This window comes from Pleurodeles waltl, chromosome 12 (genome assembly GCF_031143425.1).
Source record: "Pleurodeles waltl isolate 20211129_DDA chromosome 12, aPleWal1.hap1.20221129, whole genome shotgun sequence".
Lineage (NCBI taxonomy): Eukaryota > Metazoa > Chordata > Amphibia > Caudata > Salamandridae > Pleurodeles > Pleurodeles waltl.
The window spans coordinates 544,882,268-544,908,923 of NC_090451.1; the positions used below are offsets into that span (position 1 = coordinate 544,882,268).

A 26,656-nucleotide genomic window follows, 5' to 3' on the forward strand; every position below is an offset into this window, starting at 1 on the left:
AGTGTTCTGATGGAGTCAAGTTATCAGCTTGATGTCTTCGCCCTTATCACGCTTGAGGTAGAACTCTGGGAGCCCCAATGCAACAGAATAAGACCAAAACAAAGCTTTGAACCTCGCTCAGGTCTCAGGTCTTGTAATATATTTAGTAGGTTCACTTCCACAAAGTACTCAGCCATTCATAAATTCTTATCTACGCTGTTAAAATACAGTTAGAATTCTTCATAGGTGTGTGATGAAGAGCTTGTCAGTAGCATTCTACCTAGTTCACCTCCACAGTTAAGGGCTAAATTTGTTGAACTGGCCACTAAGCTGAACTGCAACAGAGGTGAGTAAGGAACTGTAGAGGCTTTGGCGGACATAGAGATATTAAACTTGGGCCTCCATACCGAAGATTAGGAAATATTGGCACACCAATAATCCAGGAACAATAAATTATGAAGCAATATGAAATTAATTAAAATATTATCCTGGGGATTCCCCTAGTCAAGTTCGAATCAAAGGTGCTCATCATGTTCTCTTTAAAAAGCAGGGCCTGTTAGTCCTGTGGTTCAATTTCTCTAACACTAGGATGGATTCAGATTTCAAAACAGTCCTAAACTGATCTATTTTTATGGGGCTTGGACCCAACAAGAAGGGGTCAGCCTCTTCTTTATCTCCTTAAGGTTCATGAGGTCACAGTTTGTACATGACCGCCACCTGATAGAGGCCCGACACCAGGAGTGTGGATTTATTAAAGAGATATCTCTGACTATCTAGCTATGCTTTGAGCCCTGAACATTTTAGAGGTCTGAAGCCATCACCAAATTAAAATCTTAATGAAAAAAAGGAACAGAGAAAACGTGGGAAACTCCAGATCTACACTACACTGAAATAATGAAAAAAGCAACATAAGTCACTGGCAAGAAAGGCTTTTATGCACATGCTTTGTTGCAATTGGGCTACATTCCCTAATAACATGGCACTGCAAATTGTTTTTTTAGAGTCAGCTTGAGGCCTATGACTAAGATTCAAGATGAGGAACCTATTGAAACAAGTAATTAGTAGAAATGTGCTGCAAACCATTCTGGTAATCAGGTCACCAGATATTTATTCTGGTCTGAACAATTAAGAACAGATCTAACATACTGTAGGAGTTGAAACCACACTTCTAAGGATACATTTTTAGCATCTGTTATCCCGCCTCTTCATAGAGCCAATAGCTGGTTTGCCAGGCAGAGAAACAGTGCTTAAATCACTTATCATATACACGTATTTTGGTTTAAGTTGAATAAGATTGATGGGTGAAATGATATGAAAAAAAGGAACCAACATTTGAACCATTTTTGCCCAGCCAGCTTTCCCCCTATCAATCAAGATACATTATCTCACCAGAAACGTGTAATTTGCCCATCTCTGCCACCTGTCTTCGATTAAGTGCCATCCTAAGCTCTCATTGGCCCCACTGCGTGGCAGTTCCTGACGGCGACTGCGGACCGATGCCTTTACCTCTCACCCACGGAATTCAGCAATGAGAGACAGGGCTGGCTTTAGGGCGGTGCGACCAGTGCGGTCGCACCGGATGCTGACCTCAGGGGAGCGCTGTGTTTAGCAATAACATACAAAACTTGCGATTTAAAAGCACTGGCTGAAAAGGTCCTTGTACGTCCAGCCTTCAGGAAACAATTAAAATGTCAAGATACATTTTGTGATTAATGTTCTTACTAGGGAGAGAGATGGGAGTTTTGTCTAGTGCAGCGTTGACCTGCCATAAGGTAGCGTAGAGGGTTAATGTGCCTGCTGCAAAGTACAGAACTATATTTTATGTGGCTAGCTGAATGGATTAGTAAAGCCAGCCTTTACATGTGCTTGAAAAATATTGGATGTATGTGAAAGGGGGGCTGTGGCCTAATGAAAATGAAGGACTTCCTGCCCCCGCAAAGTACCTGTAGGAGGCCCCCTCATCCCTGGACCCAGTCAGGGGCCTGCCGCCCCTGCACTGTGTACTGTGCTGAGGGGGCCCCCAGCCCCATAGGGGCTGCAGGGGCCTTTGTTACAACACTGGGCTATGAAGAGATGAGGGGCACATTTCCCCCCGCTGGTAGTGAGTGCATCCAAGGCCCTGATGAGAGATGCCCAATTAGAACTCCTCCTTCCACCTACTATCTTGTGTGCTATTGGCTGACCACCAGTGCACAGCAATTGCCCGTTTAGCCAGTACTAGGCAAAAGTCACTGAATTTGGAGCTCACTTTGGTTGCCAGAGATCTAGAGTAGAGACCCAGCGGGCAGGTATCTAAAGTTTTGAGGCTTGGGGCGTAACATGTTCCAGTTCTTGCATCACTCGATGACAATAGGCAGCGATAGTTGGACATTCCCATACCATTTGAGTGAATCCTGCATCAACCAAGTAGCAGTGGGGGCATTATTCATCTGTGGTACCCTTTATGAAATTCAAACTATGTAAAGTGAGGTATGTGGTATGCAGATAGCTGAGCTGAGTGAATTTAAACCTAGTGTTCCTAAAGATGCTGCATGTATGTTGCAATACTGTTGTCCATTATTCAGTTGTCAGTTTGCCTTCCCAGTGCGTCCTGACACAGTTTATGGATGTCACTGACGTAGAAAGGATAGTTTAATAGAGCCAGGACACCAGTTTCTTGCCATTCCCAAACTTGAGAAGTGTTTGTAAAATATCATGCAACTGCTGTTTCGCCTGGCCCTCTCCCCAAAGTGCCCATTAGGGCTCCATACGTGTGGAACTGAGACCTCAGCAAGTTCTTTGTGGTCAAAACAGTGCGGGTTTTATATAACAGTTCTGTATAGGGAGAATCCCAGCCTCCGTCTAACTCAGTTATCAGTCGGGCCGAGAGGTAACCTCCTTTGGGTGTGGGGAACCCTACAAGCAGGAGAGCCGAAGTGTACAAGGGTCTATTCCCCAGTTTGGCACACTATCCCCTTATAGCACCTCACGACAATAGTGAGCATCTTCGTGGGGTCAAGGGCACATATCTTCCCGCACAGCATCAGGGGAGTTAGAGCTCCCTCATTCTGGGCATCTCCCAGGAGAGTCCATCTCCTCTCATCTTCCAGCCATCGAGTGAGCCACTGCAGTGGTGCTACTGCGTCATATAGTTCTAGATCAGGGACGGCAAGCTCTCCCTCCCCGAGCAACCACTTAAGGAGATGGGGAAAAATCCTGTGTTTTCCCCCATTCCATATTAGCTCCCTCATGAAAGTGTTCATGGTCCAAAATCAGGTCTGCGGGATCCAGAATGATAGAGCTGCAAACAAATATAGGACTCAAGGAAGCATCAACATTTTGGTTAGTGTAACTCAGGCCATGAGGTGCAGGTATAACCTACGCCAGAAGGTAATCGCGGCTCACAGCAAATTTAGGGCAGGTCCCAAATTGCTATCCCTAATATCTCTTTACCTATGGCAGACCTTGACCCCTTAGTAGTTAAAGGTTGTTGGTTCACACTTTATGTGAAAGTTAAGCACTGACCGTGGGGTCTCCAGCAGGGTGGGTAACAATGGAAATGCACAAGTTTTGTCCCAACTGGGTCTTAGTCCCGAGATTTATCCAAAACTATAGAGCTCCTGGGCTCCCCACAGCATGTTTGCCTCTGTGACCCCAATGAACAGCAGCATATAATAAGATGGATTGTTCCCCATCCCTCAGGTGAATGCCTGGACCCTGGCCCTCTGTCCTTATCAACGCTGCAAAGGGTTCAATGGTCAGGGCAAACATTAAGGGAGACGGGGCAACCCATTCGGGTTCTTCTGCCAATTTTGATGTGGTCTGATATCAGTTGTCTAGCTCAAACTCAGGCCCTCGCTCCTGCATTGAAGAGTGTCATGTCACCCATCTGTTCCACAGTTCCATCTGCCTCATGAATGCTTTGTGCCAACGCACCACGTTGAACACGTAGTGGAGCTCAATTGAAAGGACCACCGCATTCGGATCAACCTCCAGAGGGGCTTACCCCCAAAACCTGAACCTGCCTACGCATATTTAAAGAAGAGCTACGGTGCTTGGTAAAGCCATTTGATCCCAATGAAGCAAAGTGCCAACGAAAGGACATAGCCGATCTGCTAGTGTTTTGCTTAGTATCATGCAGTCAAAATTTAGTATAGATAGTGGCCTATATGAGGAAGCATCAGCTGGGTCTTTATGCAGTTTAGGGATCAAAACCAGGGGTGCCTCCTGTGCAGTGTCAGGAGAAATCCCATATCATAGACCTCCGCATTCAACGTTGCCAAGCAGGGAGCCACAATTGTGGCATATTCCTGGTAAAACTCCCCCGGGAGGCCACCGGTACCCAGAGCCTTGCCCCTAGCCAAATCCTTCAGTGTTCCCCTAATCTCAGCCTCAGTAACTGGTTCACCCAAGATGGTGCCTTTTAGCAAAACTCAGTTCAAGAGGGACTCAATGTCTCTCGTTGTAGCCGCCATATGCAGCTGATTGAGTTCACAACAGTGTCTCATGAAGACATCATGCATATATGTTTGCAAGTGTGTCAGGCCACACACCTTTGTCCTAAGTTGTATTATAGGTTGCCACCTGCTTTACATTCAAATTAACCAATCTGTCTGCCCACCCTGCCACCCTCTGTATGCGTGGTGTGTAAGTAGGCCCCACTTGTGTGTTCGTAGTTAGTCTTGGAGTTCACAATGTTGAAACCGTCCTTGTTCAAGTTGTATCAGCGCTCCTTGCGGGCTGGGAGATCCTGTTGCAGCCTGCGCATTTTACCCTCTATCCAGAGGAGGTCCAGTCCAACGACCGTCACACTCCAGTAGAGTGCTGCATACATCACTCTCTCACAACAAACTTAAAGGTCTCCCATTATGTCAATTAGTGTACCATGGACTGTTGATTATGTTGAAAGTAATCTCATATGACCTCCGCTAGTAGGTCACATGCCACGGGGTCCGGCAGGATTTGAGGGGGGAGTTTCCAAGTCAGAATTGGAGTTCTCCAGCAGCCCCATTGTAACCACAGGAGCAATAAGTTATGAACAGAAATGGTGACTGCTAAATATTCAGGGGTGATAGCTCATGAGGGACCATAAACATGTCCAGCCTTGCATGTAGATTGTGTATTGAGGTTTAGAATGAATACTCACTGTGTTCTAAGTGTCTAGGCTGCCAAACATTGTGCAATTCCCATAGTATGACCCAACAGCCCAGATCTAGTACTAACTTGTTAACATGCGAGTCATGTAGCGGGGGTATGGACGTATGTAAGTTTGTGTTCAGGACACAACTGTAATCCCTTTCAAGCAGCTTGGGTAACTGCACATATTATGATAATACCGCAGATAGTACATCTAGGAATTGTGTGTGACCCATGTTCAGCGTGTATTTACTACCCAGCAAAATATGTAGGATGTCTAATGTGCCCGAGACCAACTCAAATCTGTACTTCCTGTCGACATGGGAACATAATTCCTGAAAAGACACTCCTGACTTTACCCAGTGTAGTGAAGTACATTAGGGCCTGCACTGAGTCTCCATTTTAGAGTGCACATTTTATCTTGACATCATTTTCTAATGGTGACTTTTTACATGTTACATGCAGCTTATTCCTAGTATCCATTGCTGCCATATAGTTTGTACAATCAGTCCAAGGCTAGGTACATAAAACACAATGCCCTTGTGTTATGATTGTCTGTCAGAGACTACTCTGGGCTCCAGACAAACCATTGCACCAGTTCTGCACCTTTGACATAGTGCGATAAGAACAGAGCTTTTATCATATAAACACTGTGACTGAGATGCAGCCTTGCCGACTCTGATCTCTATCTTGCACACAACGATAGCCTGCACTATGTCAGACCGGCTTCCTGGCACATCATATTCAGGTATGGGGAGGTTAGGCTATTCCAATGGGTCTGGCAGAGGGTACTCCCACTATGCTCTCGATAGCTAGGGCAGTAAGAGCCAGGAACGTAACAAAATAATAACTTTACAATGGTTAAATTTTTTATCTTTTTCACAATTCTCATAACGCTGGTTACAATGCTTTGTTCTATCTGCCTAATATTTGCAGCTCATGCTTTCTATACAAGAGTAGGATTGTTTCAATGAGTGTTTGAAAAGTCATTTTTGTATCTTTCTTGTATTTACCTAGGGCATGCAGAGTAACAACAAAAGAATAGATCTGTTTCCACGATTTCCTTGGGAATAAGAGTAGTCATGTTCGAGGTTGCCAATACCATCTGGTACCCTGGTAAGGTTAGGGGTTCATATGGCACACAATGAGTTAGCTAGGAACTGTGTCAATATTTAATGATGGTATACAAAGACTGAGTCCCCATACACCATTTGTGGTGTTTGCATCTTACAGATGGGGGAGCACAAGGGCTTCTTCCAGACACTTGTGTGAACTGTATGTGCGGCAATCACTAAATCCTTCCATTCCCTTAGTCTCTGATTAATAAAGGTTGTGCCATTCATGATGCGGTTACCTCAGAGGACTTTTAGCTGAGTAATAGTGCCATGAAAACTAAGGAATCACACTCAAACTACTTAGGCGTGTGGTCCCATCTCCATCACAATGTATCAACCATCTTATTATTTGAGCTACTAAATCCAAAACACCTCTACTCAACTCGCTTTTTTTAAAGTAGGATTAAAACATATATGCTATTTACTTTCTTTTAATTTGTTAAAATTATTGTATTATGTCGGGCTGGGGACTTACTGGTCTAAGCACTGACTGCAGTGATCTTTACTTGAGCTCTTGGTCTCAAGTTAAAATCTCAGCCTTTCATTAACTTCAATAGCACCAAGAGATGTACTCATGGTGAGCACGAGCTCTACAAGTACCCTCATTCTGCTGTTTAGTATTTCTTAATTTTCATCATTTAATGCTTAGTGCTAGGGTGGCGTGATCAGATGCATGAGGGCATGAGACTTGACTGAACTAACTCCTCTTTCAGATGCAGGGCTAATACAACTGATTCTTTTCCAGTCCAGATGATCTTTTAGATGTGATCCTGGTGAGACAGTCTTAACAGTCATCTGATGCAAACTTGCCATGTGATTCAGCTTTACCTAGTCCTAATGACTGGTTACATATAATCCTGACGTGACAGACTAATGATTAGTTGTGCCTGTCTCCCAGTGGTAATGCAGACATGTGACAGACTCTGCTCCAAGTCTGTCTGTCTTTCGGACAAGATCCCAACAGGAGGCTTCTGCGGTCCAAGCTGGCCAATCTCATCCCAGCAGCACTATGGCTTATGTGATCTGTAGTTTTTCCATTTATTAGTTTGCAACTCTCTGAATGTCAAGTGGTATTGTTGTGTGTGGTATTCACACATGGCATGGGTCATTAGGGAAGATATGTGACTCTTACTGCTCCTCAGCCCTACCCACCTTTTAAAGGCAGGATATATACTGGCTGTGATAATTGATAAGATGTACAAATTATGTTATTAGTAACACAAGTAAACCAAGATTTCCCTAAGTAAATGCATGGATTCCCAAAATTATACACAAAACACAAAATGCATTTCACACTGTTTCGTCTATGGCATGATTATATTACTTCTCAGCACATGAAAGGTGAACACATACAAAAAAGGTACGCCCGGGTCACTAACAGCTGGCTGTCAAAGGTTCCTGAAATACAGAATTTCAGGGAATTCAAAGGGACAATATTCCTGCAAATGTATTTACTCACAGAAGACCCTCAATAAATACTACTGACAGTGTAAAAGGTGGAATGTGATACCCGAGTTCTATCTGAACAAAAAGAAACCTCGGAATAGGGTACAGGAGGTCAGGATTTAAGTCCAAGTGATGTGCACCACTTTGCTACAATCTACATCTGCCCTTCAAGATGATAGAAGTGTTTTACGAAGCACTAATACTAGAACACTTCGGGCCTTTCTAGTATTACACAGACCACTGACATTCCAGATCAGTAGCCATATTTCACTATCAGCAATATTTCACAGTTTCATTAAGTCATTTGTCTTCACCATTTCACCCACTTTGATAAACAGAAAGGAAATGTCATCTAACATGCTACAGATAACCAATTATCAAATATTACCCAACATTTACCATATACTCCTAACCACTGACATCTAATGGGCAGTGCCATCAGCATTATACCAAGGGTTTGAACTTTTCGGAGCTTATTTACAGAACTGTTACATTACATTCAGGAGGTGTGTGCATTATACAACTTGTCAGCATGGAAAATGTTACTTATTTTGTAACATCTATTCATAGTGTAGTGCTGTCGATTCACATGCACTGCGTACACCTGCTGTGTAGTTTTGGGCTCAGAAATTTGCAAGTTGTTTTCTTCGAATTAGTCTTTCCTGTCACAGGATGCACTGCGACTCATCCTTCCAAGGTCAATACAGATGGGCACTGACTCCATGTTAGATTTATTCTTAAGGTAGTATTCCCTTTCTTCTCAATCAAACTTTAGGACGCCCAGTCGCCTTTCTACAGCCAGACTCTGTAGCAGTGAGATTCCTTCAATTTCTTGATGTTAAACTGGCTCCCATGTACTATATTGATGCGACTAAGCCCTTCTGCAAGTCTGGCCAACTCTTTTTAGATATAGCTATCATATGTTTTCTTTGGATTCGTCGCCCTCATCCTCCTAGACCTCTCTGCAGCTTTCGACACTGTATGCCACCAAACCCTCCGTGCATGCCTTTTCAACGCCGGAATTCGCCACAAAGCCCTGGACTGGCTCACCTCCTTCCTCTCCGAAGGAACCCAAAGAGTTTGCCTCCCTCCTTTCCGGTCTACAGCCACCAAGATCATCTGTGGGGTCCCCCAAGGATCTTCCCTCAGCCCCACCCTCTTCAACATCTACATGGCTCCTCTCGCCAACATCCTCCGCCCCCACGGCATCACCATCATTTCATCCGCTGACGACACCCAGCTCATCATCTCCTTCACTAAGAACCCAGCTACCGCCAAGAATAACCTGCATGATGGACTCCTCGACATCGCCAACTGGATGACAGCAAGCCACCTCAAATTGAACTCAGACAAAACAGCGATCATCATCTTCGGCCCCAACAAGGCAGCATGGAATGACTCTTGGTGGCCCACCACCCTTGGACCACCCCGAACACCCACCACCCACGCACGCAACCTTGATCATACTGGACTCTTTTCTCTCCATGACCCAGCAAATCAAAGCCATATCATCCTCCTGCTTCAACACACTTTGCATGCTACGCAAGACTTTCAAATGGATTCCATTAGAAACAAGAAGAACAGTCATCCAAGCCCTCATAAGCAGCAGACTGGACTACGGCAATGTCCTCTACGCTGGGACCACAGCCAAGCTTCAAAGAAAACTCCAGCGAATCCAGAACGCAGCTGCGCGTCTCATCCTCAACCTCCCTCGCCACAAACACATATCCACTTACCTCAGATCCCTACACTGGCTGCCCATCAACAAAAGGATAATTTTCAAAATCCTTGTCCACGCTCACAAAGCCCTCCACGACACTGGACCGTCCTACCTCAACAAACAAGTCAACTTCCACATACCAACTCAACAGCTCCGCTCCGCCAACCTTGTCCTCGCTACAGTCCCCCGCATCCAACGCACCACCTCCGGCGGCAGATCCTTCTCCCACCTCGCCGCCAAAACCTGGAACTCCCTCCCCACCAACCTACGCAAGACCCAGGACCTCCTAACCCTAGAAAGCACCTCAAAACATGGCTTATCGAGCAGTAACCGCCCCCTCCCCCTGAGCGCTGAGAGACCCTATTGGGTGAGTAGTGCGCCTAAGAAATGTATTTGATTGATTGATCCAGGAGAATTATTTTTTAATTGTGGAGAAAATCTGAGAGGGATGCTTTGGAGTTGAATAAACCTATGGTTCGTGGTCATTCTTTGCTTGGGTCTGGCCCGAATATTGAGCCCTATTTGTTATACACTGTTAATCTTCACCATCGTTTTCTTCTAACTAGGTTTAGATTGAAACAGTTTCATTTGTCATTGGCATATTCAAAACCTGTTTTGTGGAGCAAAAACCTGGGCCTCTGTACCTGGTTTTTTTTCACAAGACAATGCATTTTTCTTTTTTGCAGCCGTTAAGAGATTCCATGCAGAATGTTTATTGCCACTATTGAAATATACCTGTTTTGTACAAGTGAGGCCCGCTCTTATGTTTTTACAGCTTCTTCCAGATGTTTACACAATGTATGCTGTTACAAGTTTTTTAGCTTTTTCATTGCGATTGAGAAACTTGCAGGTTAAGGAGGGGGGCTCCTTTTGAGTATGTTTAACTGTTTGTACAATGCACTTTGTGATTATGTCAATATTTTAATTTGTTTTTTAATGCTTTTTAGAAGGGTATATTATTGTTTACTTGTTGTATTGCGTGATCACCCGTATATATGTGTGTGACTGACCTTGGCTTTGTTTATGTTGTAATATTAAGAATATTTTATTGTGGTTTCTTGGCATGTTGTATGTTTTTTTCTGACTGAACTTTTGTGATCTTGTATAGATCGAATAAAGTAATTTTAATTATGATGGCTATGCATTAGGTTACAAATATATACAATCAGGTAGGTGGAAATACCTTTGGTGACGCCCTCCTATCATATTACACCCCTATTGGGCCCTGAACGCAATAACCACAATATCTGCCACCTATACTAGACATCACACCATAATATAAGGGGGTGTCATTACCAATTAAGCAAGTCCTCTAGCTTTGTCAGGGTGTCACCACATCACAAAGAGGCCACTTGTTAAAATTCACCAATGTCACACAACTGAGGTCAATGAGGACAGTACTAACATGCATTACATATAATGATCCACCACTGAAGACAATGGGGTAATACCAACAGGCCTTCATTATACTGTAAAACCTTAGATTGTCAACTATTACAGTTGTCAATAAAGTATTGTGTTCAAAAGCATCTGTACCAGAGTATTTCTTTTATTATGCTGATAATGCACCCTGGGCCCAGACGCAACACCATCAGCTTCAGGGGGCTTTGAATTTAGGCAAACTGTCTCCCAGGGTCATCTATACACCCTCGGGTTGATTTAGGATGACTTTAAGAACATTTCCTGGGGTGGTGTGGGGGGCCGCTGCCATGGACAGCTCCCCGCATGCATACTGTAATGAATGTGTGACGTGCAGGCTCTAGCACCATTTTTCCTGCTCCTGCCATGGCAGGCACCAACTCTCTTCTAGGCTCCTACTGCAGACAAGTGTAGCTTTGCGTTTCCTGCCCATGAGCAGGAAGCAGTGAGCTGACACGCCTTGTCCAGCCCAGACATGAGGGTGACAACCGGCTTATGGTCAGACACGTCACAGCAGAAGGGGTCCATGGGACCGGCAGTGGTTCAGGGAGGGGCACCGACCCCTGGGCCCTGGCTCTCCCCAGGAGATCTTTAACAATTTTTCTGTGAGGTGCCAAATATGTGTGTTCTCTGCCTGGTCCTCCTGGGGCACCCAGCTTTGTCCCCCAGCTCTGTCCCCCATTTTCTCCAGCCTTTAGGGCCGATTCTGACAATCCTCGGATCATTTTGCTTCTGATGGACAGTCCTAGCTACCAGGGGAATTTCTTCAGGACTCTGGGCTTCTAAAGGGGCACCTTTTCTAGGGGCACTTTTTGTGGGGAGCGTGGCTTTCTGCACCAAACGTCCTCTGCTTGGCTGCTGGTGTTCTTCTTCGAGTGAGGCCATCTATTGCAGCCCCTCCCTGACACACATCCCAGCTTCCATTGCCCCCAAGTTACTTGCAGAGCTCTGGTGTGTCAGCAGAGTCAAAGACCATTCCACAGAAGTTCCGGGGAAACCATTCAGGGACCCAAAGCAGGTCCAATCCCCCAACTGTTCTTCAGGGGGCATTTGGGGTACAGTCCCACTGGCCCTGGAAAAACCCACCCTAGTCCTTGGAGTCAGGTGAAGCCTAAGTCCATCTTTGCAGGGGGAACCAAGTGGCTTACCCTTCTAGCTGGGCTTATCTGTCTCTCCATTATGCAGTGCTTTTTAAGTGGGGCTGGGAAGTTCTAGAAGCCAGACACCCCAGGACAATTCTGGAGTGCCACATCATGACTCAACCCTGTCACAACTCCACTGCACAGCATTCTTGGACATTCCAATAGCCAACTTCAGGTTGTCTGTGGAAAGAGCTTCCTTGGGAGCATCAGCCCCACCCCTAGCTGACACAGCTTCCAGGTCTCAAACGCAAAACTTAAAAGGCAAGCCTAACCTGTGTTTGGCTCTAGAGGTCTGGCCCTACTCCTTTGTCTCCGTGTGCTTGGAAGCAGTCTGACCAGCTAATTAACAGATGGAGATTTCCCCCTCTCCCTTTCCCAGGAACTAGGCCAAGCACTGCTAATGGCTCCATTGTGTGGAGAGGCCTATGAATTTCCTGCGTTAGAACATAAAGATTAACGTGGCCCATAGAGGAGACAAAGGCCTGGAATTTGATTATGGGTGGAGCCAGGGAACTGTCAATTCTTAAAGTGCCATTAGGAGTGTAGGTGAGTCAGGGACTGTAAATGTACACTCAGGACGCATCTTTAACCCTAGATTGGTAACTCAATAGACCTATAATATGTGATACACTGTAAGCATCACAGATTTTCAGTAAGCATTACAGACCTACTCTATGAATGCCCACTAACACTATAAGACCTACCCCGAGGCCAGTAACAATTCCTGAAGGGTCCCTTCTGCCACAGGCTACCTATGTGCTCATACCGGGCTGCTGAAGACGGTAGTCTCACATTTGAGCCCACACACGAGTGCCTCTTATCATAGCTGCATAGCAGCTGCCTTATCTTAAAAGGCGACCACTGACAGCAATTAATGTTCATTTACCATTAATTTAATGTGAATAAGATTCGGGTAGTGAGATTCGCTCTCACTAAAAATTCAAAAACCAGGCACTAAATAGTAAAAAAACAGTCCTGAATTCCAAGTGTAAGGCAGCTGGCTGATATGAGGGTGGGTACATTTAGCCTGCAAGAAAAGAAGAGTGCTGTAGGTTCTGGTTTAATGAACTGGCACCACCATACTAAGAAAGAAAGAAGTTTGTGAACCCACAGTAGATCAGTTTTGTTAGAGTTACAGTACCCGAATGGGGTAATGGATCAATCCAAACATGCACCTGAGTCTCTGATGTTATGAAAGCAAGACGATTTAGGAGCACAGAATGGGATACAATGTCAGATGCCACAGACAAGTCCAATAAAATCAAGGAAGTCTTGCGTTCTGCATCCAAGATTATCTGAACGTCATTAACTGCTTCTGCTGCATAAGGGCCAAAAATGGATTGAGCTATGTTTAGAATGTTGAAGGTACCTAAAAACTCTAATAACTGGGTTTGTCAAAATTACCACTATTATGGCAGGAAAAGAGAAATTGGCCTATAGATGGCTGTGGCACTAGGGTCTGCAGTAGGAGTCTTAAGGATGGGTGGGTGTCCAGAGCTTATTTCTAAGAAGATGACACATTAGTGGATAGAGAAAGGTTATAAAGATAACTGAATTGAAGAGATGACTTTGCGGTTTTCATCAGGCAGAATATTAGGTCTTCTGACACAAAAGTAAAAGTAGCGGTTTGGGGGGGGTAGAGCAGGATATTTCTTGGCATATGTGATGATCAAAAAGCATAGAAGAGTAATTACTAAAAGTATTTATTATATTATTAATTTTAGTTTGGAATTTTTTTTTAGTTCTCAGCAGAGCTGAGAAGGTGCAATAGTGAAGTGTGATGACAGAGGATGATCTCCTTAGTAGAAGTATGAGCCCTATTGAAATAGGTGAAGTAATATTTTGACCATCTTGCCTGGAGAACATGCTTCTATTAGCAAAACTCAGGTAGCTTAGAGGAATGCCAGTTCCTAATCGACAAATAGGTGTTTAGGGTGGTGATAATCCAGTTATTAAAATGGGTAGCAGCTTGGTCAATGTCTTGGCTTAAGCCAGAATGGTAGCAGTGAGCAGCGTTGAGATTCTACTGTCCTATAGGTTGTGTCAAAGACTATAGAAAGTAGTATTTTTCTACTCTAGGTTACAGAGAACTAAACGGCGTTCTGATCAGAGCAGGCAATATCTGGAGTACAAGTGACTTGAGTAAAAGATAGATCAAAGAAAGGTAAATCTAATGTGTGTCCAGTCCTTGTGGATAGGTTCTAAGTTACTTTGATACAGACCAACAGCAACATATAATTGTGCATCTTCAAAGACTTCCTCTGCACTGGGGTTGTCTGCTCAGATATTACGTCTTCTAATAGGATTACATTTTTTGTGTATAGGATTAGTGCTGTTAACCAATCAATCATTTAAACTATTGGAAAACTAGCCAAAAGGGACCGGGGATGGTAAAGTAATGTGACTGGAATAAGAAATAGGAGAAAAATTAATAGGAGACAATTCAGAACTGGAGAGTCCAAAGACTTTAATGACGTTCTAGCTAATGACTGCCACTCCCAACCCCCTCATCAATTTGGGCATTACAGTTAACAAAATTCATTTAGAAAAAGGGCTGGGGCTGCCAAGCCACATCAGGCAAAGAGGTGTAGATCCGCCATGCTTCTGTAGTGACAAAAACATTTTGAAAGAGGAGTCCGTGTCATTTCAATGTATGTTTCACCATGTAGTTAGAATTTATTAATGCCCAAGTAAGTTGGGGAGTAAATATCCTGACAATATTAGCTCATGGCTAGGAGTTACTAGGTAGAGAAAAAAAAGCTAGTGAGCAGAATTTGACATAAGGGACGACGTAGACTTTCCTAGAAATAATAGGTCTAATGCCCTCATTGCAAGAGTAGTTTTTATGACTATCAGGGAAAGTGACAATAGGAGGGGGTTAAGAGAAATGAAGCATTTATCTGCTTGGCTGACATTGGGAACATTTGAAACGGTAGCATTTCCTGTGTTCTGCCCAGCTGGGTGCAGACAGCACCCTGCTGAACATCTGACACTTTTATGTCCCTGGACATGTTTCTGAGAGCCGGACTACTGAGACAAATAAATTACAGAGTGCCCTATCCAGGAAGAGACAGAGATAGCGGGACACAACACGAGGAAGGGCAAAGTAAGTGCTCAATAGGATTGTGTGAAAGATAAAAAAATGCCAAGTAAAGTTCTAAATGGGTCATGGGTTCAAATCACAGGTGTAGTCTACCTAAATTATCAGAGATGGGGCAACTTTAGCTGCAGTCATGGGCCCCGAATGTGGGGATGGTCTACCTCACCGCTTAACAAATTGGTACCACAATGTTAAAAAAGTAGCACTTTCTACACCCCGTGGTGCAAATGTTTACCTATGTCCATCATGCCCCAACGAGGAGACACACTTGATCCAACTGTACACAAAGTACTAATGTGTCGGCTGAGGGACTTTAACGTCTGATGGAGTAGCAGTCTTCTATACATGGCAATGACTGGATTTAGATTAAACATGTTGCCTGGAAATACTGTTGTATGACTCAATGATTTACAGGTCGCTATTAAATATTAACCATCTCTCCCCCGCGCACCATATTAGTTTAGAACCTTTTTCCACTTTGGTTTTGCATCCCAAGTTACCGCGATAAACTGTGCCTTGCAGCGTTCTTAGACATTTCTTATTTTCAGTTTCACAAGACTGCCTCTGTTCCCCCTTCATTTGCTCTTATTTATTCCTTACCTTGGATTTGACCATTTTGCACACACTCTCCTTCAGCTGCCCCTCCACGGCTGTCAGCTTGGCAGTGATCGTGTTACTGAGTTGTCCAGTGACTGGCTCTAAAGTCTTAGAGACACCTATAGGAAGTACAATAAAAAATAGATAACAATAGAATAAAGTAAGGGTTTACTACATTTTAAAAATAAATGAAAAGCAAACATAACTATAAGTACAACTGGTTTATAAGGCTGCCTTAAGTGAAAATGGGGCCCATGCGACTTCCTTCTACTTCTAAATTAAATGCACATGGATCAGAGCCATCTGTTGCCTTCAGGGATAGAAAAGCATACTAGCTTCACACCTCCAATTGGCAGTCAAGCTGGACAGAGATGGAAGCTCTCTCAAACGTTGTAAAGCTCCCACACCAGGCTTAGGCCACTATGGTACACTGTTCCGAGGTTCTGTGCATTTCTCTTCTCAAATCGATTAATGCACTTTCACTTTTTTTTTTCTTTAACTTTCAAACTAGGTACAACTTCATAACCATAAATAGGTGTACTTGCAAAAATGGTTCTTCTGGAAGACACTAAAACAAAAATAATTCAGGGGACTCAAGGATTGTTAGTGGCGCACAACAGCTAATAACTGGCACTTTGATATTCTCCAATAGGGTGGGCAATAGTTAGAATTTAAAACAACAACAACACATTTTGCTGTAACCCACAGGAATACAGGCGTGCACGTAAGAGCTGCCAAGGATAGAAAACTTTGTGCAGAGGTTTGAAGACCCCACATATTATCCCAAACAAGAACATTTGATGTATTCCAACTTCTTGTTCTTTGTTCTTTGTTCTCTGCCCTCTGTGATCGTTGTGGGGATGTGCAATATGATAAAGGTAAAACCCTATCTCAATGTACAGGGAGTGCAGAATTATTAGGCAAGTTGTATTTTTGAGGATTAATTTTATTATTGAACAACAACCATGTTCTCAATGAACCCAAAAAACTCATTAATATCAAAGCTGAATATTTTTGGAAGTAGTTTTTAGTTTGTTTTTAGTTTTAGCTATGTTAGGGGGATATCTGTGTGTGCAGGTGACTATTACTGTGCATAATTATTAGGCAACTTAACAAAAAACAAATATATACCCATTTCAATTATTTATTATTACCAGTGAAACCAATATAACATCTCAACATTCACAAATCTACATTTCTGACATTCAAAAACAAAACAAAAACAAATCAGTGACCAATATAGCCACCTTTCTTTGCAAGGACACTCAAAAGCCTGCCATCCATGGATTCTGTCAGTGTTTTGATCTGTTCACCATCAACATTGCGTGCAGCAGCAACCACAGCCTCCCAGACACTGTTCAGAGAGGTGTACTGTTTTCCCTCCTTGTAAATCTCACATTTGATGATGGACCACAGGTTCTCAATGGGGTTCAGATCAGGTGAACAAGGAGGCCATGTCATTAGATCTCCTTCTTTTATACCCTTTCTTGCCAGCCACGCTGTGGAGTACTTGGACGCGTGTGATGGAGCATTGTCCTGCATGAAAACCATGTTTTTCTTGAAGGATGCAGACTTCTTCCTGTACCACTGCTTGAAGAAGGTGTCTTCCAGGAACTGGCAGTAGGACTGGGAGTTGAGCTTGACCCCATCCTCAACCCGAAAAGGCCCCACAAGCTCATCTTTGATGATACCAGCTCAAACCAGTACTCCACCTCCACCTTGCTGGCGTCTGAGTCGGACTGGAGCTCTCTGCCCTTTACCAATCCAGCCACGGGCCCATCCATCTGGCCCATCAAGACTCACTCTCATTTCATCAGTCCATAAAACCTTAGAAAAATCTGTCTTGAGATATTTCTTGGCCCAGTCTTGACGTTTCAGCTTGTGTGTCTTGTTCAGTGGTGGTCGTCTTTCAGCCTTTCTTACCTTGGCCATGTCTCTGAGTATTGCACACCTTGTGCTTTTGGGCACTCCAGTGATGTTGCAGCTCTGAAATATGGCCAAACTGGTGGCAAGTGGCATCTGCACGCTGGACTTTTCTCAGTTCATGGGCAGTTATTTTGCGCCTTGGTTTTTCCACACGCTTCTTGCGACCCTGTTGACTATTTTGAATGAAACGCGTGATTGTTCGATGATCACGCTTCAGAAGCTTTGCAATTTTAAGAGTGCTGCATCCCTCTGCAAGATATCTCACTATTTTTGACTTTTCTGAGCCTGTCAAGTCCTTCTTTTGACCCATTTTGCCAAAGGAAAGGGAGTTGCCTAATAATTATGCACACCTGATATAGGGTGTTGATGTCATTAGACCACACCCCTTCTCATTACAGAGATGTACATCACCTAATATGCTTAATTGGTAGTAGGCTTTCGAGCCTATACAGCTTGGAGTAAGACAACATGCATAAAGAGGATGATATGGTCAAAATACTCATTTGCCTAATAATTCTGCACTCCCTGTATAAGTTTCATGGGGCACTATAATTTGCATTTGAGCTTACAAACTTAGTAAAATAATAAACTACAGTTATTTACTACATAGAACAATAATTTGGTACTTATCTTTAGCAGAAATCTAATTTTGTACTCAAAACAATAAATCATACCCACTTGTAATGTTCTTTCAATTATTATGGTTTTGGAAGGAGCAAGAAAAGGGTGTGTTGATTCAGATTGTGCATTATAATGTTCATGACAATTACGGTCCTGGAGGTAGGAGATGCTTTCTTATCGATAAACCTCAAACAGTCCAACAGTGACAGGAACTACTAGTAGTAGTGAAAGTAAGTGAACAGACAGGAGTCACTGGCTGCTGTTTGTCCTTAAAAGTGGTATTTATGTCACTACTAAAAGTAATGCTAGACACTAGTATATTATATTGGCAACATTTATTTATCTCTATTCTCCACTTTTGGTGGCAGGTCCGGTGGGAAAATTAGTAAACACCAGGGGGAGTGTCCACTACAACTGGGACCACCCCTAGTGTGCCCAGAGCTAAGGTGAACCCTTCCTGGCAGAATCCTCAATCTTGTTTTGGGGGGAGATAGCCAATAGGGTTAGGCCTGTGCCCCACCTCCCCAAAGAGAGTGGGCACAGGACGGGTGTAGCCAAGCCTCAGGGTCAGTAGCCATTAGCTATTGTCCTCTGGCCCCTGTGATGCCCCTAAATATTTAGGGGCACCCCTGAACCTAGGTCTGCAGGTTCCTAGTGACCTATAGAAGAAGGACTGAAGAGCCACACCAGCAGTGAAGACTCCAGAATAACAACTGACTTGGCCCCAGTTCTCCCAGCCTGTCTGCTACAAGAAGAGAACTCGTCCTGCAGGACCAGTGACCTCTACAAACCCTCAGAATACTGCCTGCCTTCCCTAAAGACCAAGATCTCCTGAGGACAGGAACCCGGTCCACAAAAACCTCCAACCAGGACTCTAGAGCCCTACAGATCAGCGAGTCCTGCCCACTCTGCACCTAATGCCCAAACCCTGAGTCCAGATGGCCCACCTGACCAGATAACCTCCTCAGGCGATTCTGACCACGAGTCCACTGTGCGTTTACCCCTCATGGCCACCACAACGACGCCTGTAGCCTAAACTCAGAGGACCCCCTGACCGCAACTGGATCCAGTGAAGATACCCAATGCCTAAAGGCACTCCTGCACCCACAGACCCCCGCCCTTGGGGAACCTAGCTGATGGTCCATGGACACTCAGAGGAGCCTCTACTTACCTGTCAAGCCGTTGGTCTTCAGCTGACCCCCTGGACCAAGCCTACAGCATCTTTGTGAACCCGGAGTTCCCCATAGGAAAGCAGTGGCCGTCCGACGATGTGTGTTTGGGACTGACTTGTTGCGCACCCCTCCCCCCAGGTGCTGATCTAAACCCTCCAAGGCCCATGCCTTGAGACCGCTGGTACATATCAGAAAACCATTCACATCCGAATGCCCCCAGTCTCCACAGGATTCCAATACGCGCCTGACACTAACTGATCTTTGCACCCGGTCAGCCCTGTGTTGCTGGTGGTGAAAGGGCACCACCAACTTAGAGAGGAAAAAAGCCCTGATAAGAAGAACCACTTTGTCAAGATGGACAAAGAGAAAGGGTGGCTTTGAAGAAACAATTGTGAAGGGGCTCAAAGGGAGCACACATAAGGTAAGTGAGTACCAAAGTTCAAGCCCCACTGGGGTGTTATGCACGAGGTAAGCGAAAACGTGTTATAAGCTTGAGAAACCTCCCAACAATGGGAGATTTAAACAAGGAGAGTTGATTTGGTAGTCTGAGGAAAGCAGAGATGACAGACAGATAACCCTTAAGGGTGCCCAAAGCAGAGTCCTGCTGGGCAAGAGAGAGGACAAACAAAAGAACCTCAGACAGGGGTGAAGAAAGGGGATCAAGAGACTTGTTGGGACACCAGGCCACACATTTGTTCGAATGACAGGCGTATACCTTTTTGGTGGAGGGATGCCTGACTGCCAAGATAACATTGCAGACTTCAGGCTGAAGATTAAAAGCTGTCACTTAGCGCCACACAATCTCCTCCAGGCAAGAAGGCAGGGACTAGACAGCTTCGGGTGGAGAACTGTCCCTTGCTGCTGTGACATAAGATCCTCCCAAAGAGGCAGTCTGAGTGTTGCATTGATGGCCATGTTCAGAAGCTCGGGATACCATACTCTTCGTGCCCAGTCCGGGGCCACAAGGACTGCTTGGGCCCGGTCGTTCTTGATCTTCTTAAGAATCCTAGGCAGAAGCAGTACTGGCAGGAAATCGTACAGGAGGCCTGAGTTCCACTCGAGATGAAGAGCAATGCAAGCCTGATCGCTCTGAGCTCCAGAAGACTGATGTAGAGCCCGGACTCCACTGGAGACCAGACACCTCTGATCTCCGCCTCCCACGTGTGGCCGCCCCATCCTAGGATAAAAGCATCTGTCACTACGGTCAGATTTGGTTGGGAAAGGGAGAGGGATCTGAGCCTTGGCCCAATCACGATTCAAAAGCCACCACTGCATATCTTGTGCAGTTCCCTCAGAGATCTAGACCAAGTCGGAGAGATTCCCCTGATGCTGCACCCACTGGAACTTCAGGTCCCACTGCAGAGCCTGCATATGCCATCTGGCATTTGTGACCAGCAGGATGCAGGAGGCCATGAGGTGCAACAGCCTCAGAGTCATTCTCACTGAAATCCAGGAAAAGAGGCTGAAACATCGGTATCATAGCTTGAATATCCTGAACTCGCTTTTCGGGAGGATAGGTCTGAAATAGCACTGTGTGCAGAACAGCTCTGATGAACAGGAGAATCTGAGAGGCAGTCAGGTGTCACTTCGGCACATTTATAGTGAACCCCAGCGAATGCAGGAGGTTCACCATAGTCTGAAGGTGGGAGATGACAGCCTGGGGCAACCCAGCCTTCAACAGCCAGTCATCTAGGTAGGGGAAGACCAAACCCGTAGCCTGCGCAAATGAGCTGCGACCACAGCCATTACTTTTGTGAACATCCAAGGGGCACAGGTGAGGCCAAAGGGAAGCACAGTAAACTGAAAGTGCTAGTGACCTATCACGAACCACAAGTAACGCCTGCGGTCTGGCAGGACGGGAATGTGGAAGTGAGCGTCCTGCAAGTCCAATGCTACCATCCAGACTCCGGGGTACATGACAGGCAGGACATGAGCCAAAGTGAGCATTTTGAACTTCTCCTTTGTGAATAGGAGATTGAGGGACTGGAGGTCTAAGATAGGGTGAAGGCCCTTGTCCTTTTTGGGCACCAGAAAGTAGCAGGCATAACAACCACAACCTACTTCTGGCACAGGGCCCCTCTCTATTGCTTGATTGGCCAAGACAGTCATAACTTCCTCGTGGAGAAGTGCCAAGTGATCGTCATCTGACAGGATGGTGGCAGGGCTGGAGAGGTAGTCTCGAATGAGAGATAGTAGCCCCGTTGGACTATTGGCAAAACCCACCTGTCTGTCGTGATGGATTCCCAGTAGGGAAGGTGATGGCCAACCTGCCTCCAACTGGTCTGGAATGGAGCGATGGACTGGGATGGTTTGGAGATTGCAGCGGGGTGGTGGACTGTGCTGACCCCTGGCTCCCTGATCCACGGGCATGGTGGATCCCGCTTCCACAGCCACGCAGAGGCAGGGTAGCATGCTAGGCATGGTGGCTGGAGGGAAATGGACGCGGTTGGACATCCCTTCTGTAGCCACTAAAGGGGCGAAAATCAGACTGAGAAGCAGCAGACGCGAGGCCAAGGGACCGAGCCACAGCTCATGACTCATTAAAGCACTCGATAGCTAAGTCCACTTTGTCTCTGAAAAGACGGGTGCCATTCAAGGGCATGTACATAAGCGACTGCTGGACATTCCCCCGAAAAGCCATTCGTCCTCAACCAAGTGTGGCACCTGAAGGCCAATGTTGACGCAACATTCTGCCTAGTGAGTCGGTCGTGTTCAGCCCACAACATATTGTTAACTTGGCTGGATCTCTCTTGTCAGCAACGGCTTGGGAGAGAACCGCCTAGGCCGCCTCCAGGACCTGTGGCAGCACCTGTGCCACTGTATCCCATAAAGTATGTGAATAACGGCCCAAAAGGCATGTGGTGTTCACGGATCGCAACGCCAGACAGGAGGAAAAGAACAACTTATTCCCAAGTTGGACCAGTCTTTTAAAGAATCAACACAGTGCAATTTCAGAGCTCTTCAATGTTAATCTATGGGAGAACAACACCTTCAGCAAACAAGCACTTTACGACGACTCACAAGACCAATCTTGTAGTTTTAAGGTGAGGACCGGGCAAGGGTCAGGACCACACCAACAGGTAGCTCCGGGCAGCCGGGTGCAGAGGTGCAGTACGCGTCAGGTACCCAATGCAATTCAATGGGGTTTGGTCCCCGGGGGTTTAGGCAGCAAGCTTGGACTGCTTGGGGGGGGAGAGGGGCGCGTGGTCGTCTGGATAACCAACAGGTAGGTTGCAAACATGGGGTGCTCAGGGACCTAAGTGCACCTTAGGTCCACTTCTCCGAGGCCCAGGGGCGACAGATGCAGAAGTGTCCTTTGGTGTCAGGTTTCTTTGTCCCAGAGGACTCACGGTTGGTGGGGTTCTGTGGTCTGAGGCTGCAGGCGTCATCAAGGGTGTCCAGGAGGAACAAAACCAATGTGGATTTGAGTGCAGGATCACGGGGGGATGTTGTGGGCACCAGGGGTCCAGTCCAACTCAGGCCGGCATCGACAGGTGCAGTGGTTGCTCGAGACGTCCGGTTTCTCCCACCTCAGAGGCTACAGGAAAGGAGGCCTGCGTGCAGAGGCTACAGGCGACTTCAGGGAGTCCAGGAGGGGTGAAACACGATGGACTCAGACTCTGAACAGCTGGGGAACCTTATTGGCACGCGTGGTCTGCTTCATCTCGGGTTGTGGACGACGGGTGCAGGTGTCGGGTCTTTGTAGTTCCAGGGGCTGCAGAGTTCTTTCCTTGGAGTTGGTTGGTGGGCAAGTCTGGTGCTCATGTGAGACTTGAGTCTTTTTCAAAGGCAGGCAGTCCTCCTAAGTTTCTGGAGGTTCAGTTGCAGGACAAGGCATCTGTTGGTGCTGAGTCCGTCAAGGAGTGCAGAAAGGCCAGCGGGGTTGGTGCTAGGTCGGCTGCTTCTTATTTTCTTCCTCAGCTGCGGGTGCGTCTCTGTCTTTTGCTTCTTAGGTTCGCCACGATCTAAGTTCTAGGGTTCTGGTGTGCCACCTAAATACTCAATTTAGGGGCATTACAGGGAGTGCCAGGTGGCAGCCAATGGTTTGCCCACCTTTAGGGTGACTACATCCTTTCTAAGATCACATCCATTTGGAAGTGGGTATAACTAACCCTAGTGGCCCAATTCCTTTCAAAACAAGATGGAGAAATTGAAAAAGTGGTGCTCACGTCAGCTCGTCCACCTTAGGGGTGGGATTGGCATTAAGTGGGCACACCTCCTAATCTAACTAATTTTTCCACCTGTTGAGCTGCCAAAAGTGCAGTCAGGATGGGGGGTGTCGGCATTAGCTCTGCCATTTGGAAAGACTTGGGTCGCATTACAAAAGCATCTAAGCCTTTAAAGCTCCCCACCCTGAAATGTCCATTCTGCCTAGATGAGGTGCTAACACCCCCGCTCAGTGCAAGCTTTTGTCTCTGGCCCTCGAGGGCACTGGCTCTCACCTTGGAGGGTCAGAAACGTGGCTAGGGTCCCTGGTCACTTACTATGTCTGAGAATCGACAGACATAAGAGGAACATATCTGCTTGTGCTGGTATGCCCTCACAAGTATTATAATGCACCCTGTCTTAGGGCTGTAAGGCCTGCTAGAGGGGTGACTTATGTATATTACATGCATTGTTAGGGGACACGGCACAAAGGCTGTGTGCCATGTCATGTTTTCACTTTTGTCTGCACCAAGACACGCAGCCTGCACTGGCAGTCTTTCATGTGCTTGGTAAGGGGTCTCTAAGGATGACACAATTCGTGCTACAGCCTTTAGAGACCCTCTTTTGTACCCCAGGTACCAGGGGGTACCATTAACTAGGGACTTACAGAGGGTGCTAAAGGTTTTGTCAATCGGGAAAGCAACTTTGCAGTTTTGGGGAAAGAGATCTGTAACTGGGGACATGATCAGGGACCAAGTGCACTTTCAGTCGCAATTACACCAGAAACCAGGCAATAAGTGAGGGGTGACCACGCCAAAAAAAGGCACTTTCCTAAATGGGGCGTTTAGAAGAGTATAGGGTGGTAGCTAATGGGCTACTTACTCCTCAGGATGACTACACCCCCTATATGACCACTTCCTGTGGGAAGTGGGCATAACCCTGTCCCAGAATTTCTAGTTCTGCCAAAAACAAGATGATGGAACCCTCCCTCGAGTGTCCACTTCGGGTAGCCCACCTTGGGGGTGTGACGAATCCAACGGGGGAACACACCTCCTCAAAAACGAATTTCCCGCCTGTTCTGGTGCCAAATGGGTCTGAGGGTAGTTTGGGGGTGGCAACCCACAGGTCTAGGGGAAGCTGAGGACACATACTAAAGGTGGTAGGGTCTTTGAAGTCCCTGGCCCTGGTATGCAGATTCACTGGTCATCCTGCTGAAGGCGGTGATAACACCTTCCTCCGGAACCTAGCCTGTCTCTAGACTCTGATTGTGCAGGCTCTCACCTCCAGGGGGTCAGAAACAATTCTGTGGTAGCAGGCTGGTCGATAGTAGTCAGCCAGCACACTAGAAGACTAATGGGGCTCAGGGAGCACATCTAAGGTGCCCTCTGGGCACACGTTATAATCAATCTAAGACTGAAAGCAGTCAGTTTAAGATGAGGTGCGTGACACCAAACACCATAGGTTTAATTGAAGCCATTATGTAACTGAGGAACTCGTACTGACAAGTGTCCAGTACATACCTCAAGACGGCTTCCCTATTCACTTGAAACAACTAGTAATCGAACAAGACATCATAGGGGCATATCTGCTAATGCAGATATGTACTCACATCAAATGTAACACACCCTGCCTTAGGGCTCTAAGGCCTCCTTTAGGGATGACTTATACATATTTAGATGCAGTGAGTGGGACATGGCACACAATTTGTGTGCCATGTCGTGTTTTCTATTGGGTTGCACCATGACACGCAGTCTGTGATGGCAGGCTGTGGGCGATTTCTAGGAGGGGTCCCCGAGGGGGGCACAATACATTCAGCAGCCCTAAGGGACCAGCTAATGTGGTAGGATCATGCCGTATGTGTGGGGTGCAGAGACAAGTTCTGACTCAGATTGTATCTCTATGCCCTTCTATCATGAATGAGCACATGTATTATTTAACACTCCGCTTTTGCCATTATGTTTGAACTGAAAGGAGGCAGTTTCTCTCACTTGATAGGCTATGACCCCTTGATTGTGAGACAGGTAAAGTCTGTTTTGTATTGAAAAAGGGTTTGAGTAGCAAGCATTAAAGGCTTTCTGTATTACCTATGCAAACATGGGAGTTTAGGTCTTGCAGTGTTTCAGTGCAACTTGTTTTTACATTCTGTAATGTAAGACTCAGTTGTACACTTTCCGCTGCTACCCTTTGCATGTTGATCAGTTTTTGTGTAACAACAAGCATGACACAAACCAAAAGGAATAATGTGCTTTTTTATATGCTCTATTATTGGACACTAGCTTAATGGTTACTTGGGTATTTTAATAAATAAATATGTTTTAAGGTTAGTGTTTATTAAGAGTATCTCCATGTTAGTGGAGCTATCAAGATACAGTGGCTACACCATTTGTAAGCAATCGTTAATTGTTATTTTACTTCATTGTATCTGATTTTTACATGAACAATGTTTTGTTGTTTTTGTTCTAATGATTTTTTATCAGTAACAAAGGTATTACATCTTTCAGCTTGTAAAGTAACTTAAGTCAATATTTTAGACAGAACCACTTCTGAAATACTTACACTGTGAAACATTTTTTTTCATCTCCTCACGTAGAGTTTTGTCCAGTCGACTGCTCAGAGTTCCAGAGAGTTGCTGGGACAGCTGCTGCAAGAGATGTTCTTGGAGCTGGCCGTTCCTCTGTTGCCCATCTGTCAGGATTCTCTCTAATCGTCTCTCTGAGCAGTCCAAATGTTAAGTAATACAACCACCTTGAATATTCCTATAATATATCATCTCAACATCCTGGAGACATTTTTGTTTGCACCACTGTGGATCAGTTACCGTAAATATTAGAGGATGCTAACTACTTCTAACAATGACTCCACAACTGTAAGTGCCTTCATGATCACATCGGAGTAGTGTTGTTTCATGAACAGCAGTGTTTTGCAAATACACATGCAGTATGCACACATGCATGCAAACAAAAATAGATTGTCGACGAGTAACATGACAGTGTATACAGTGCATACATCTTAGTTTAGTCACTACTCGCATTGTTTGAGAAATCATGTAAAATATGATCTTGCATGTGTTGTCATGGACAGTTAAATACGGAAGGTGTTACACATGGTGAAACGAGTGGATATGCGAGTGTATTTATGTGGATTAGGGATGTGCTTGA

General features: G+C 45.5%; 1 protein-coding gene across 1 annotated transcript in view; it reads right to left on the bottom strand.

Annotated features, from left to right (window-relative positions):
- The window catches only part of EDC4 (enhancer of mRNA decapping 4), a 703,483-nt gene that overhangs the window by 156,077 nt on the left and 520,750 nt on the right, over positions 1-26,656 (bottom strand). Inside the window, exons 23-24 of the mRNA XM_069217586.1 lie at positions 26,055-26,210; positions 15,637-15,752 (exon numbers count right to left, since the gene is read on the bottom strand). Coding sequence (XP_069073687.1) covers positions 15,637-15,752; positions 26,055-26,210 — 272 coding nt within the window. The remainder of the gene's footprint in view (positions 1-15,636; positions 15,753-26,054; positions 26,211-26,656) is intronic.